Source organism: Neoarius graeffei, chromosome 8 (genome assembly GCF_027579695.1).
Source record: "Neoarius graeffei isolate fNeoGra1 chromosome 8, fNeoGra1.pri, whole genome shotgun sequence".
Lineage (NCBI taxonomy): Eukaryota > Metazoa > Chordata > Actinopteri > Siluriformes > Ariidae > Neoarius > Neoarius graeffei.
In genome coordinates, this window is record NC_083576.1 from 53,283,697 (window position 1) to 53,300,512 (window position 16,816).

Consider the following 16,816-nt stretch of genomic DNA (forward strand, 5'->3'; position numbering starts at 1 on the left):
CACCCAGACTCTTTTACTACGGAGCCATGCAGTTTTAATATGTGCAGAAAGCAGTTTGGCATTGTCATGCTGAAAGAAGGAAGGCCTTCCCTGAAAAAGATTTTGTCTGGATGGCAGCATATTGCTCTGAAACGTATATATATCATTCAGCATTAATGATGCCTTCTCAGATGTACAAGCTACCCATGCCATGTGCACTAATGCACCCTCATGCCATCACGGATGCTGGCTTTTGAACTGTGGACTGATAACAAGCCAGATGGTCCCACTCCTCTTTAGCCTGGAGGACATGGTGTCCATGATTTCTAAAAAGAATTTCTACTTTTGATTCATTAGGCCTCAGGACAGTTTTTCACTTCGCTTCAGTCCATCGTAAAAGAGCTCAGGCCCAGAGAAGGTGGCGGTGTTTCTGGATATTATTTATAGATGGTTTTAACTTGCATTTGTGGATGCAGTAATGAACTGTTTTCACAGACAATGGTTTTCTGAAGTGTTCCTGAGCCCATACAATGATTTCCACTACAGACACGTGTCTGCTTTTAATGCAGTGTCGCCTGAAGGCCTGAAGATCACAGGCATCCAATGTCAGCTTTCAGCCTTGTCTCTTGCATACAGAGATTTCTCCAGATTCTCTGAACCTTTTAATGGTATTATGTACCACAGATGATGTGATCCCCAAATTCTTTGCAATTTTGCATTGAGGAACGTTATTCTTAAATTGTTGTACTGTTTGCTCATGCAGTCTTTCACAGAGCGGTGAACCCCTCCCCATCTTTACTTCTGAGAGACTCCACCTTTCTGGGATGCTCTTTTTATACCCAATCATGTTACTGACCTTTTGCCAATTAACTAAATGAGGTTACACAACTTCTTCAGTCTTTTGTTGCCCTGTCCCAACTTTCTGAAATGTGTTGCTGACAGCAAATTCAAAAGGAGCTCATACTTTTCAAAAAACAATAACATTTCTCAGTTTCAATGTTTGATATGTTGTCTTTGCAATATTTTCAGTGAAATATAAGGTTTCCATGATATGCAAATTATCGCATTCTGTTTTTATTTACAGTTTACACAGCATCCCAACTTTTTTTGGAATTGGGGTTTTAAATAATGAAAAACTAAGGAAATTAAAGCATGATTATTTTGGCTAGGCACTTGTTCCAGAAAGCTCTATTGAGAACTATTGGTTTAGTCCCTTCCTGTGCTTAGAGAAGAGTGAAAAGACAAAGTTATGCCCTAGTCATATTCTTGGCACAAGTCTCTCTGACAAGTTGGTGCAATAGTAATCTGTGGGGGACTGCTGTCAAAAGAACCATCACTGATTTGTTGGATCATTAAACCATACAGGATTGGCTCAGTCTACTGTGCAATTGCCATTACACTGTGGTTGTTTATTTCTTTGGTGTCTTATCTTGAGGTGGGTGGGGAGGAGGGCAATGGACATAACCTTAACTTGTGGATTGAGATGCAGGAATCCAAGGCTGAGGTAACAGGACACTGAACCTTGGCAGCATAGCTGATATTTGATGTGGGTAATAAGTAGCATAGGCACACCTTCCTGAGTGTTTGCCTAGTGCCCAGTGGGCCTGGCTGCCTGCCACCTGGGAAAGACATCAACTTTGTCCTTGTGAGCTTAGGTTCAGTGTAGAGGAGCCATCATCTGGTTCCTCTCCATTAGTAAACATTTACGTAAAACCGATTGGTATTCTGGTGTGTTAATTTAGTGTATGGAAAGTCTTAGGTGCAATCTAACATCACACAAATTTGGCACAAACATGAATGTGAATGAATTATAAGAACACTTATGAGGTTCAATCATAGTCCTTGTCCTCACCTCGGTCATTCATAACCTTTTCATATAAATTCTTATAATTGTGAAATTATAAGAAATGTGCAGTTATGAGAACATGCTCATAAACACCTGTGATTTAGTCCCATGTTTGGTGATTCCCTTGTTTTGATCTCAATATTTTTTTTCAGACGTGTGTGTGTGTGTGTGTGTGTGTGTGTGTGTGTGTTTTGTAAATTGTAGACCAGGATATCTGCTGATGATGAAGACATGGCAATGTCAGCCCATGAGCAGAGGTTCCGGTTGTTTAGTTCAGTGGAGTACGAAGGGCAGCTTTACATGACACCACTGGATTTCATCGAGTCAGTTACCATGAGTGAGCCAAAGAGTAAGCAATAATCAAATATTTACTAACCACACATAGGTTATACTCTTAAGGCTAAATACTCCTTAGCACTTTGAAGACGCCAGTGATTGAAAAGAATGAATGTGAAACCTTATTTGTCTTACTGGCTAAGTGAAACTGAGATTGACTTCGGCATCAGTTGGATGTTTTTCATAACGTTGATGCTTCAAATTAGCTGTTACTGGTCATTATCTATGAAGTCATAACACCTGCATGGCAGGGCTTTACATTAGCACCCGCCCACCCGCCAAATGCGGGTAAAATTCGGCTTTGGCGGGTAATAACTTTAGTCTCACTAGCCACTTTGGTGGGTGGTTTATTCTGTGGTATGACAATATATTTTAATTGTAGTTTTCTCTGAAGGCATCTGATATAATAAACGCATTGCAATGTAATATTACGCACCTACAACTCCCATGAGCACCTGCATAAACATTCTGACAACATGTTAGAATTGTTTAGAACGTTCGTTAACGTCTCAGATAAAATCAATGATACAGTAACCTGCGGTTAATGAATGAAGCAACAAAGTTGCTGACGACTGACAAGCGTACTATGTAGTGGCATATAGCTGGAGTTTCAAACCCTGCTGCTCAAGAAAAAAGGGGCAGAGATGAGCAGGGCCGGAGCAACATTTTAAAATCACGGAGGTCCGTGATGCACAAAGCACGCGACAAAAAATTTTCGACATATTTAAATGAGTGGGGTGAATTACACGCCACACAAGAGATCTCATCTCATTATCTCTAGCCGCTTTATCCTGTTCTACAGGGTCACAGGCAAGCTGGAGCCTATCCCAGCTGACTACGGGCGAAAGGCGGGGTATACCCTGGACAAGTCGCCAGGTCATCACAGGGCTGACACACAGACAACCATTCACAGTCAATTTAGAGTCACCAGTTAACCTAACCTGCATGTCTTTGGACTGTGGGGGAAACCGGAGCACCCAGACGGAACCCACGCGGACAACATGCAAACTCCACACAGAAAGGCCCTCGCCGGCCACGGGGCTCGAACCCGGACCTTCTTGCTGTGAGGCGACAGCGCTAACCACTACACCATCGTGCCGCCATAATACATAACATACATAATCTCATCTCATCTCATTATCTCTAGCCGCTTTATCCTGTTCTACAGGGTCGCAGGCAAGCTGGAGCCTATCCCAGCTGACTACGGGCGAAAGGCGGGGTACACCCTGGACAAGTCGCCAGGTCATCATAGGGCTGACACATAGACACAGACAACCATTCACACTCACATTCACACCTACGGTCAATTTAGAGTCACCAGTTAACCTAACCTGCATGTCTTTGTACTGTGGGGGAAACCGGAGCACCCGGAGGAAACCCACGCGGACACGGGGAGAACATGCAAACTCCACACAGAAAGGCCCTCGCCGGCCACAGGGCTCGAACCCAGACCTTCTTGCTGTGAGGCGACAGTGCTAACCACTACACCACCGTGCCGCCATAATACATAATATACATAATAATACTTGATAATACACATAATACTTGCATATCAAAACATCAAATGTTTTTCAATGATAAATGTTTTGAATTGGACTTTTAATATTAGAATCAGTTCAGTTGTACTGAATGTTATTTTTCACATTATATGATATTTCATATTGTAAGGGGCTTGAATTTGAGTTCAATAAACAGAATACTCTGTTTCTATTTTTGTCTGAATTGGTTGCATGTTTTCATATAGGGAGCTACCTTAACAGCGCTGAATACTTGAGTGCTACTGTAGAGATATATTATATGCTGCCATTCATAATTAAATCTACAGTGGTGCTTGAAAGTTTGTGAACCCTTTTGAATTTTCTATATTTCTGCATAAATATGATCGAAGACATCATCAGATTTTCACACAAGTCCTAAAAGTAGATAAAGAGAACCCGGTTAAATAAATGAGACAAAAATATTATACTTGGTCATTTATTTAGTGAGGAAAATGACCCAATATTACATATCTGTGAGTGGCAAAAATATGTGACCCTTTGCTTTCAGTATCTGGTGTGACCCCTTTGTGCAGCAATAACTGCAACTAAACGTTTGCGGTAAGTGATGATCAGTCCTGCACACCGGCTTGGAGGAATTTTAGCCCGTTCCTCCGTACAGAACAGCTTCAACTCTGGGATGTTGGTGGGTTTCCTCACATGAACTGCTCGCTTCAGGTCCTTCCACAACATTTCGATTGGATTAAGGTCAGGACTTTGACTTGGCCATTCCAAAACATTAACTTTATTCTTCTTTAACCATTCTTTGGTAGAATGACTTGTGTGCTGAGGGTCATTATCTTGCTGCATGACCCACCTTCTCTTGAGATTCAGTTCATGGACAGATGTCCTGACATTTTCCTTTAGAATTCGCTGGTATAATTCAGAATTCATTGTTCCATCAATGATGGCAAGCCGTCCTGGCCCAGATGAAGCAAAACAGGCCCAAAGCATGATACTACCACTATCATGTTTCACAGATGGGATAAGGTTCTTATGCTGGAATGCAGTGTTTTCCTTTATCCAAACATAGCGCTTCTCATTTAAACCAAAAAGTTCTATTTTGGTCTCATCCGTCCACAAAACATTTTCCAATAGCCTTCTGGCTTGTCCATGTGATCTTTAGCAAACTGCAGGCGAGCAGCAATGTTCATTTTGGAGAGCAGTGGCTTTCTCCTTGCAACCCTGCCATGCACACCATTGTTGTTCAGTGTTCTCCTGATGGTGGACTCATGAACATTAACATTAGCCAATGTGAGAGAGGCCTTCAGTTGCTTAGAAGTTACCCTGGGGTCCTTTGTGACCTCGCCGACTATTACATGCCTTGCTCTTGGAGTGATCTTTGTTGGTGGACCACTCCTGGGGAGGGTAACAATGGTCTTGAATTTCCTCCATTTGTACACAATCTGTCTGACTGTGGATTGGTGGAGTCCAAACTCTTTCGAGATGGTTTTGTAACCTTTTCCAGCCTGATGAGCATCAATAACACTTTTTCTGAGGTCCTCAGAAATCTCCTTTGTTCGTGCCATGATACACTTCCACAAACATGTGTTGTGAAGATCAGACTTTGATAGATCCCTGTTCTTTAAATAAAACAGGGTGCCCACTCACACCTGATTGTCATCCCATTGATTGGAAACACCTGACTCTAATTTCACCTTCAAATTAACTGCTAATCCTAGAGGTTCACATACTTTTGCCACTCACAGATATGTAATATTGGATCATTTTCCTCAATAAATAATTGGCCAAGTATAATATTTTTGTCTCATTTGTTTAACTGGGTTCTCTTTATCTACTTTTAGGACTTGTGTGAAAATCTGATGTTGTTTTAGATCATATTTATGCAGAAATATAGAAAATTCTAAAGGGTTCACAAACTTTCAAGCACCACTGTAGATCTTCCGAACTTTAACGTATCATGGTGAAGAAAAAACTGTGATTTCCTGGCAACAAAATTGTGGCTAGTGAAAAGGCTGAATGGCTAGTGACTCGGGAAAACCACTAGCCACAGTGGCTGGTGAGCAAAAAAGTTAATGTAAAGCCCTGCTGCATGGAGATAGCTATCTCCACAATCATTTCATTTAAGGACGAAGAAGAAAACCCTGTCAAAACTGTTTGAGCTCTAAGGCATCTTTCTGATGGCACTTACTGTGATGGAAGTTCACACCAAGACAGGTGTGGTTGGTAGTTTTGATCTTGATTACATTTATTTAGAAACTCTATTGTACACATATTATTATACACTATTGTTCAGGGCTATTATACAGTGGCATTTTTATATTATTGGAAGAAAGGCTATACCTAGGATATTTTCACTCCACTTAAGGCTCCACCCCGATTGGCTCTTTCATACAGTGGGTTTAAATATCATTGTAATATTAGAAAGCCACTGGTTTTCTCCAGCATTACTTCTGTGGTTGAGAGAAAACCAGACACTTTGGCTCTGGCTTGGGGCTGAATCAAGGACTGTGTGTGGTTTGAAAACTGGTTCTAGTGAGTTGTTGGCTAGGTTGATGTAAGCTAGCTTGGAGCTTTCCTCAGGCTTAGGTAGAAAAGGGCCATTGATAGTTTGAAACTGGGTATGCTGTTCCACCCTGTGTTATCCTGTTGTCTCCTGACTGAGAGTGCCCGGTATGTCCAGACAGGAATAAAATCTGAACTTGAATATAAAGGAAGCATATTGCTTCACTATGTCAGCCACCTTATTTTTAACAGCACATGCTCAGCAAAAAGACGTTATGGTATTTATGGTTTTATGCCATGGCTATAAAAACTGTCTGAGTGTGCTATAACTTTGCTTGTTTGTGAAAGTCTGAGCAGAGAACCACCAGGCATAAGAGAATTTAATTATGCAAACATAAGATACAAACTCTATATTAATTTGTGGTTTTGTTTTGCATTTGCTCATGCTCCTTTACACTTAATTAAAATATATTTGTGATATTGTTTTGTGTTTATGGGTCCATTGCAGTGTTCTTTTCATAGGTTCAGGACCAGGTTGCTGTGAGAAGCACAAAGCCCTTGTAGGAGCACCTGCATTTTGGTGCAGAGTCAGTCATGATTTTGCAAATGCATGGAAAACAGCTTCATGATTGTAGTTGCGGTGCTGAGAGAAGACAAATGCCTGAACTCAGTCATGCATTTTATGATCCCTTGGCTGGATCACAATAACATGGCCTTGCCATTCCCTCAGAACTTGTGTTTACAGTGTTATACAGTGAGATCTCGACATTGGATTATGTAACTCTCTTGTGATTATGTTCACAGGACTGATATTCAGACTAAATAATCTATAGTGTTTAGTAAAAGTATTCATCCTCCTTTGTGTTTGTCCTGTTTTGTCGCATTACAAGCTGGAATTAAAATGGATTTTTGGAAGTTTAGCACCATTTGATTTACACAACATGCCTACCACTCTAAAGGTGCAAATTGTTGTTTTATTGTGACACAAAACAATAATTAAGATGAAAAAACAGAAATCTGGAATGTGCATAGGCATCCATCCCCTTTCGTATGAAATCCTTAAATAAGAGCTGGTCCAACCAATTCACTTCATAAGTCACATAATTAGTTGATTAAGATCCACTTGTTTGCAATCAAAGTGTCACATGATCTGTCACATGATGTCTGTATAAATCAACCTGTTCTGGAAGGACCCCGACTCTGCAACACTACTAAACAAGCAACATGTAAACCAAGGAGCCTCCAAACAGGTCAGAGACAAAGTTGTGGAGAAGTATAGATCAGGGTTGGGTTATAAAAAATATCCCAAACTTTGAATATCCCAGGGAGCACCATTAAATCCATTATAGCAAAATGGAAAGAATATGGCACCACTACAAACTTGACAAGAGAAGGCCGCCCACCAAAACTCACAGACCGGGCAAGGAGGGCATTAATCAGAGCTGAACCCCCCCAAACAAACAAACAAACAAACAAACCCACACCAAAGATAACACTGAAGGAGCTGCAAAGATCCACAGTGGAGATGGGAGTATCTGTCCATAGGACCACTTTAAGCTGTACACTCCACAGAGTGGGGCTTTATGGAAGAGTGGCCAGAAAAAAGTCATTGCTTAAGAAAACACATTTGCGGTTTGCCCAACAGCATGTGGCAGACTCCCCAAACACATGGAAGAAGATTCTCTGGTCAAATGAGACAAAAATTGAACTTTTTTGGCCATCATGGGAAATGCCATGTGTGCCGCAAACCCAACACCCTGAGAACACCATTCCTACAGTGAAGCATGGTGGTGGCAGCATCATGCTGTGGGGATGTTTTTCATCTGCAGGGACAGGAAAGCTGGTCAGGACTGAAGGAAAGATGGATAGCACTAAATACAGAGCAATTCTGGAAGAAAACCTGTTTGAGTCAGCCAGAGGTTTGAGACTGGGACAAAGGTTCACGTTCCAGCAGGACAATGACCCTAAACATACTGCAAAAGCTACACTGGAGTGGTTTAAAGGGAAACATTTAAATGTCTTGGAATGGCCTCGTCAAAGCCCAGACCTCAATCCAATTGAGAATCTGTGGCATAATCTGTGGGTGGCACGGTGGTGTAGTGGTTAGCGCTGTCGCCTCACAGCAAGAAGGTTCTGGGTTCGAACCCAGCAGCCGGCGAGGGCCTTTCTGTGTGGAGTTTGCATGTTCTTCCTGTGTCTGCGTGGGTTTCCCCCCACAGTTCAAAGACATGTGGTTAGGTTAATATGGGATAGCCTTGGGCTGAGGTGCCCTTGAGCAAGGCATCGAACTCCTGACTGCTCCCTGGGTGCTGTTAGCATGGCTGCCCACTGCTCTGGGTATGTGTGTGTGCTCATTGTGCATGTGTTTGTTCACTGCTTCAGATGGGTTAAATGCAGAGAGGAAGTTTCACAAGTGTGTGATGAATAAAGTTGTGCTTTCTTTCTTTCTTTCTTTCTTTCTTTCTTTTTTTTTCCTTTCATAACTTGAAGATTGCTGGACACCAACACAACCCATTTAACTTGAAGGAGTTGGAGTAGTTTTGCCTTGAGGAATGGGCAAAAATCCCAGTGGCTAGATGTGCTAAGCTAATAGAGACATACCCCAAGAGACTTGCAGCTGTAATTGCAGCAAAAGGTGGCTCTACAAAGTAATGACTTTCGGGGGTGAACACCTTTGCACACTCCAGATTTCTGTTTTATTTTTCATCTTAATTATTGTTTGTGTCACAATAAAACAACAATTTCACCTTTAAAGTTTTAGACATGTTGTGTAAATCAAATGGCGCTAACCCCCTAAAAATCCATTTTAATTCCAGCTTGTAATGTGACAAAACTGGACAAACACAAAGGGGGATGAATACTTTTGCAAGACACTGTACTCTATGTTAGTTTACTGTGCTAGGATAAGGTAGGATCCAGTGATGTCTGTTTGTGCAGATAGTTTCTAAAACTCTATTATTTGTTACATCCTAGAAAAAAAGTTTTGGCGAGCCCTGACAAAACAGGTATGATTAAAAAGTTGCTGCTAATGTTGTGCATGAGATTGATTTTTATTTTTTGTATTTCAATGACAGATTACTTAAATGTTCACTCCTTTTTAAAGGATTTGGATAAGATTCTCTCTGATACACCTCCTGTTTGGAAAGGCTCATCCAGGCTTTTCCGGAACTTGAATGAAAAAGGTGAGAATTCACAACAAGTAAATACTTGTGTATATTTGTACTCCTGAGGATATTTACATTTAGAAGGCTGAGTGAGAGTACACAAAGATTTTTGAAAGCATTTATAACTCAGGTGAATTGATTATTAAATGTTTAAACAGCCTTTCTACCCGAGGGTCTGATTTGTCATGCTGTGGTGAAAAGCAGAAAAAGGTTTTGGATTTGATCCTTGCAAGCTACTGAATTAATCCAATTAAATCGGTTTTATAAAAGAAATTGGATAGATTATTCACCAGGTGAGCAACAGAATTCTCTGCTGTCTTTTTTTTCCAAGAGAAATGGAAGCATACAGTATTAACAAAAGCAAGCCAGTAGCAAGCTGGAGTCCTGACGAGAAAAAGCAAAGTATGGATGAGCCTTTGTTTTCAAAAAGGACAGTAATATGGTGCAGGAGTATGTGGGATCTGATACTGTTGCAACATACAGAGAAGTTAATTTGGTCATCCAGATAGACTACATTTTTATTTTTAGCAATGTACTGAAACATTTATAATTTATGCCTTGTGGACAGAAGTAAACATGTATAATTTATACTTTACAAGGTTTAGAAAGGAAAGACAAGAGTTTCGTATTTGATCCACTGCAAGCCAGTGATCACAGAAAGTGAATGACGTGACAGGATGTAGATCCAGTGAGCAGGAGAATTCTGCATGCTTTTTAGATTACTTCAGAGTTGGACATCTGGTGATGGATGTAATATTCTTATTTAGTATAAATATGCACGTGATTATAGAATCCAGCCACTGGGGGTGCATAAGCGTACTCTTGGTGCCGGTCCCAAGCCCGGATAAATTGGAGAGGGTTGCGTCAGGAAGGGCATCCGGCGTAAAACTGTGCCAAATCTAACATGCGGAATGAAAAGAGAAATACCATACCGGATTGGTCGGGGCCCGGGTTTTGAGGGGAGAGTTGGTCAACAGTGTAATTGATGTGAAGAGGGTGTCAGATAGAGTGATAGGCATGAAGTTGGAGAGTCAAGGAGTGGTAATCAATGTTGTGTGTGCGTACGTCCCACAGGTTGGATGTGAGAATGAAGAGAAAGAGTCTTTCTGGGAAAAGATGGATGAAGTGGTAGAAAGTATACCGAGGGAGGAGCGCGTGCTGATGGGAGCAGATTTCAATGGACATGTTGGCGAGGGAAACAGAGGAGATGAGGATGTGATGGGCAGATATGGTGTAAGAGAGAGAAATGTGGAAGGGCAAGTGGTGGTTGATTTTTCAAAGAGGGTGAATTTGGCAATAGTCAATACATACTTCGAGAAGAAAGAGCAGCACAGGGTGACATTTAAAAGTGGAGGAAGATCTACACAGGTGGACTACATACTCTGCAGAAGAGGTAACCTGAAGGAGATTGGAGACTGTAAAGTGATGGCAGGGGAGAGTGTAGCTAGACAACATCAAGTGGTCGTGTGCAGGATGAGCCTGAAAGTGAAAAAGAGGAAGTGTGAAATAGTGGAGCCGAAGATTAAGTGGTGGAAACTAAAAGAGATTGAACATCAGAAGGAGTTTAGGGAAGAAATGAGACGACCATTGAGTGGTCATGGAAGTCTGCCAGAAGATTGGAATACTACTGCTGTACTAGTAAGAGAGGTAGCAAAGAAGGTGCTAGGGTGGTCTTCGGGAAGGAGGAAGGAAGACAAGGAGACATGGTGGTGGAACAAAGAAGTGCAGGAAATTATAAAAGAGAAGAGGCTAGCAAAGAAGAATTGGGACGATCAGAGAGACGAGGAAAGCAGGCGGTTATACAGAGAGACGAGACAGAAGGCAAAAAGAGTGGTAGCGAAGGCGAAAGCAGATGCATACCAGGAGTTGTATGAAAGACTGGAGACCAAAGAAGGAGAGAAAGACCTGTACAGACTAGCTAGGCAGAGAAACAGGGAAGCGAGGGATGTACAGCAGGTAAGAGTGATGAAAGATATAAATGGAAATGTGTTGACAAACAAAGAGAGTGTCTTAAGAAGGTGGAAAAAGTACTTTGAGGATTTATTAAATGAGCAGAGTCCAAGAGAGAAAAGGTCAGATTCATTGGAGACAGCAAATCAGGAAGCAGAGTTGGTTAGTAAGGATGAGGTGAGGGCAGCCATGAAAAGAATGAAGACTGGGAAAGCAGTCGGACCAGATGGTATCCCGCTTGAGGCTTGGAGATGTTTGGGTGAGACAGTTGTGGAGTCCCTAACGAGATTGTTAAATAAGATCCTAGAGAATGAGAAAATGCCAAATGAATGGAGAAAGAGTGTGCTAGTCCCAATATACAAGAATAAGGGAGATGTACAGAGCTGCAGTAATTACAGAGGAATAAAATTGATGAGCCACACCATGAAGCTATGGGAAAGGGTATTGGAGGCGAGATTGAGAAGAGAGGTAGCCAAAAGAAGAAGATGCACATGATTATAGAAAATCGTGCACTGATTGGTCGAGAAATTCGGACTATTTTTTGACAATCACCTCGAGTAACTCGGCAAAATGGCTGCAAATTGCTTTGTCATCCTAAGTGAGGAAGAATTACAAATTATGAAAGAAAATACTGTTCCTAAAAGCACTAAAAATGCTACAAACTTTGGTCTAAAACTATTCAAAGGTAAAACGGAATTGTGATTTATTTTATTGATTTCAAAACAAAGTATTTTATGTGAGTCGGCGTAGATAAGCGACACAAGTCTGTGTGTAGGTGTGGGATATGTGATGTTCATCCTTGCCACGAGGTGGAAATATGTACTTTAGAAGGTTATGGCTAACTAGCCATGACGGAGAAGTACAGAGAAGGTAGAGATGCACTGTGTCCGAAATCACTCACTACTCACTATATAGTGGACTATATAGTGAGTACGCCATTTTGTAGTGCTGTCCAAATGTATAGTGAGAATTATTACACCCTAAATATAGTGGACTCATAGTATCCCACAGTTCATTGTGAAAAGTAGTGTACAACCAATGGTCACTAACCAAGCAATATATAGCATCATGCATTGCGGTTGCGCTGAAAGGAAAGCTGTAAAAGCTGTTTCATAAGGAGTGTTAAGTACTTTAGATTGAGTATAGCAGTAGTTTGTTTCTCCTTATGACAACGGGCACGAGACAAATTTATAAGTTGTGGTGCGGAAGTTGCGATAATATTGTAGTGTGTTGGGGTGAATGGCTGGAGGAAGAAACACATTATAAACGGACATTCAAGTACAATTAAAAATAGTAAGAGAATATAAAATAAGCTAAAATAGAATAAGATGGATAAAATACAAGAATAAAAGTTACAGTGCAGAGCGAGGAATTAATCAAAAGCCTCAAATTTGATTTAATAAAAGGCAGCGGCAAAGAAGAAAGGATTCAGCCTTGATTTAAAAGAACTTAAAGATGCAGCAGACACAAAGTACTTTGTATTGATTAATGTCGGAAATACAGTCAGTATAATATGTATTTATCACAAAAATACATGCGTGTATTAATTATTTTGAAAACGCACCAGCCGACTGATCTGGCACGTTTTAATTGTGCGACAGTAATGACGTAAATAACAGCACAATGGAGTAGTGTCCGAAAGTGTTTTTTCATTTTATCAATGAGCTCGGTATATAGTCCTCTATATAGTAATTCCCTAGATAGTGAGTAGGGAGTAGTGAATGAATGAGTGATTTGAGACAGCTATGGTTACACGTTATTCTCATGTTGGCTGTATACTTACTTGTTAGTTTAATAAAGTGAATTTGAGATAATTAAAAGCTTCTTGATTCTATGACACAACAGCATGCCACAAGTCTGCATGTATTACATTTGCATGCTACTTGTGAAGTTAGAAATACATTTTTTTAAAAATATGAATTAAAAAAATTTTTAAATAATGGCCTGTGTATTTACATTAAAACAATTATCTGCCTCAGGCTCAGTGAATATTGGTGAATAATAACCTCGACTTCATCTCAGTTATTATTCAGAGATATTCACTTCGCCTTCGGTGAATAATTGTTAAATAATATATTGAGTAAGTTGTGAAGAGACATCTTAAAGTGGTAGATGAAAAGTTTTATTAGTGCTCTGACTTTCTTATAGCGGCACGGTGGTGTAGTGGTTAGCACTGTCGCCTCACAGCAAGAAGGTCCGGGTTCGAGCCCCGTGGCCGGCGAGGGCCTTTCTGTGCGGAGTTTGCATGTTGTCCGCGTGGGTTTCCTCCGTGTGCTCCGGTTTCCCCCACAGTCCAAAGACATGCAGGTTAGGTTAACTGGTGACTCTAAATTGATTGTAGATGTGAATGGGTGTCTGTGTCTATGCCCATGTTTACATTAGACTGTATCAGCGGATCATCAGATTAACGTTTTTAAAACGATTAGTGTGCACACAGCAACGCCAATACACGATTTGCGTGCACACAGCAATACCAATACACGGATACGCTCGGCTCCGCAGGCATCCTGCTCTCCAAATCACTCCGCCCTGAACAGCGAGTGCCCTCTGGAGGGTGCGCACTCCGGCCTTGCGCAGCTCACAGAGCACGCGAGTGAAGTGAACAAGCTGTGATTCGGGACTGAGCCGCTGTGTGTGATCCCAGCGCAGGTCACTTACCACTTGCAAGTGGAAGGATGGCAAGCCTAAAGACAATCATAACTACACAGTGGGCAGTATTTGCATCAGTATTTGCAGTATTTTCATACTTTTATACTCTTTAATGAAAGGTGATACAAGGCGGAAGTCCGCACCGTTTTTCAGCAGTCGCGTCACATGACCAACGCCAGCGAATCAGGAAGGTGGATGTCACAGTGACGTTGTCCAGTGAGACGCCAGCTAGAGCTCAGCACAGCATATCCGCGTATTCTGAATGTTTACACAGCACCAGAGCTGACACGATCTGGATTGAATACGTGGACGCTGGCGGATTCCCGTTTCCCGGCATTTCCAGGCGGTTTAATGTAAACGGACAGTGCATCCGCGAAGAAAACGAGACAGATACGGTCAAATGTAAACGTAGCCTCAGTGTCAGCTCTGTGATGACCTGGCGACTTGTCCAGGGTGTACCCCGCCTTTCGCCCAAAGTCAGCTGAGATAGGCTCCAGCTTGCCTGCGACCCTGTAGAAGGATAAAGCGGCTAGAGATAATGAGATGAGATGACTTTCTTATAGGGATGTTTCTTGACTCGTTTTAAAAGAATTCATAGGTTAAATTTTCACATCCACATATGGGTGTGAAAATTTAACATATGAATTCTTTTAAGATGAGTTGTTTCATGGAATAAAAACATGTATTCTATTCCCTTCTAATGGGTTTCATTCATTTGGTTCGTTAGCATGCAATATTGTTAGCATATCGTTTATCCTACGTGTATTATGCCACTACCCAATGGAGAATGAGCGTTGAATATGGTTTACGATATCGCACGTTGTCAAGACAACATGATGTCACATGTCGGAGCTGATGCGAATATTCAATGAGAAAGTTTTCTGCTGTGTATGCGCAGAAGCATTTCTTTGTTCACCGGGAAAGAGAAAGACTAGGCTACTCCAGTGCTAGGGTTAGCTATGCTATAATTAAGCACTAAATAAATAAACTGAAAACTGAAACTAAAGACGCGTTGAACACCTGAAAGTCTACCAAAACTTGATTCGATATTCTTCACGCATATTTACAAGCAGTGGCGAACCGTTACTAGTAGAGCTGGGACTTCAGACACACCAAAACTTAGTCAGACACACTAAAAAAGCAACAGGGCAAAGGATTTTGCATGGGATTAGTGGCAGGCTGTCAGGTTGCTCCGCTGTGTGTAGTTGTCGATGTTGATTTTAAAAGTAACTGAGTAAATTACATAGGGAAATGAATACTTCAGTATGAGTGAAAAATACTGTGGCAAGCATGCGTGGAAGAAGAGTCTGGAGACAGAAATCTTAGTTTTCTCGGTTGTTATCCTGTGCTACTTGCTCTCGATAGCACTGGCTTGACTGCTTTATTAGCGTTTGCTAACACTACTGATAAACACTACACTGGCTGGAAGGTCACTTCACTGCCATGCCGACTCGCGGTTAAACTCGCGTTGGCCTTTGAGAAGGCCTAGGGCGATTAAATTTTTGTCCCTCCCACAATAAATCAAAATCTGATTGGTTAATTCTTCTGTCACTTCCTACATAAACATACACTGCAATGGCCTTCTGTCCCAGCAATGAAGTCCTAAACAATGAGTGAGCCAGCTCTAAACTCTTCTCTGCCTAGAGACAACAAACAAAAATCTCATTAGATAACTCTATTTTAATGTTTTCAGGACAGCAACCCTTTCATTTCTGAAGCAAATTTGATATAAAATGAGGCCAAATTAGAATAGAATAATTATAATGAAATTATGAAAGAATGAAAGAAATGAAATGCTGATATGTTTGGGCCTTCTCTGAAGACCTAGAAGACCCTGACAGTTCCCCTCTGTTTACAAGAGAAAAACATACCAACGGACATCGAAAAACTGGAAGAGAGTGTGTATGTATAATAATCTCATCTCATTATCTCTAGCTGCTTTATCCTGTTCTACAGGGTCGCAGGCAAGCTGGAGCCTATCCCAGCTGACTACGGGTGAAAGGCAGGGTACACCCTGGACAAGTCGCCAGGGCTGACACATAAACACAGACAACCATTCACACTCACACCTACGGTCAATTTAGAGTCACCATTTAACCTAACCTGCATGTCTTTGGACTGTGGGGGAAACCGGAGCACCCGGAGGAAACCCACGCGGACACGGAGAGAACATGCAAACTCCACACAGAAAGGCCCTCACCGACCACGGGGCTCGAACCCGGACCTTCTTGCTGTGAGGCGACAGCACTAACCACTACACCACCGTGCTGCCCATGTACAATAGTAATAATAATAATGTTTTTTTTCATGGTATATCAGATATATTCCATTCAGCTAGCATGATATTGAACTCGTCTTCGACTCATTCAATATCATGCAAGCTGAATGGAATATATCTGATATACCATGAAAAAAAGCCAGCCAATATTATTATTATTATTATTATTATTATTATACATAAACACTCTCTTCATATCAGCATTCTCGAATGCCAATGCAAGCTTACCTGTGACTTGGTGCTGTGAGCACAGCAGTCCAGTTACCTTCCAGCCAGTGTAGTGTTAGCGAAGGCCAATGCTAGCACAGTCAAGCCAAATATCATTATTATTTTCCCTGTGTAATTTACTTAGTTACCTTTAAAAATCAACATCGGCAACTACACACCACGGAGCGACCTGGCAGCCAAAATTCTGTGAAAACCTTCTGCTTTTAATGATACAAACCTCACGGCCATGTTTGTTTACAAACTGTCAAAGTCACTCATTAGCGTGGAAGTTTTACATCTCTGACGTGTCTCTTTTCCAGTTTTTCGGTGTCCGTTGGTATATTTTTCTCTTGTAAATATGCATGAAGAATATATAATGAAGTTTTAGTAGCCTTTCGGGTACTCA

At 41.3% G+C, this 16,816-nt stretch overlaps 1 protein-coding gene across 1 annotated transcript in view; it reads left to right on the top strand.

The window, feature by feature from the left end:
* The window catches only part of micu3b (mitochondrial calcium uptake family, member 3b), a 63,326-nt gene that overhangs the window by 4,529 nt on the left and 41,981 nt on the right, over positions 1 to 16,816 (top strand). The window contains exons 2-4 of the mRNA XM_060926953.1: positions 2,030 to 2,174; positions 9,136 to 9,167; positions 9,266 to 9,344. Of these exons, the coding sequence (XP_060782936.1) occupies positions 2,030 to 2,174; positions 9,136 to 9,167; positions 9,266 to 9,344 (256 nt within the window). The remainder of the gene's footprint in view (positions 1 to 2,029; positions 2,175 to 9,135; positions 9,168 to 9,265; positions 9,345 to 16,816) is intronic.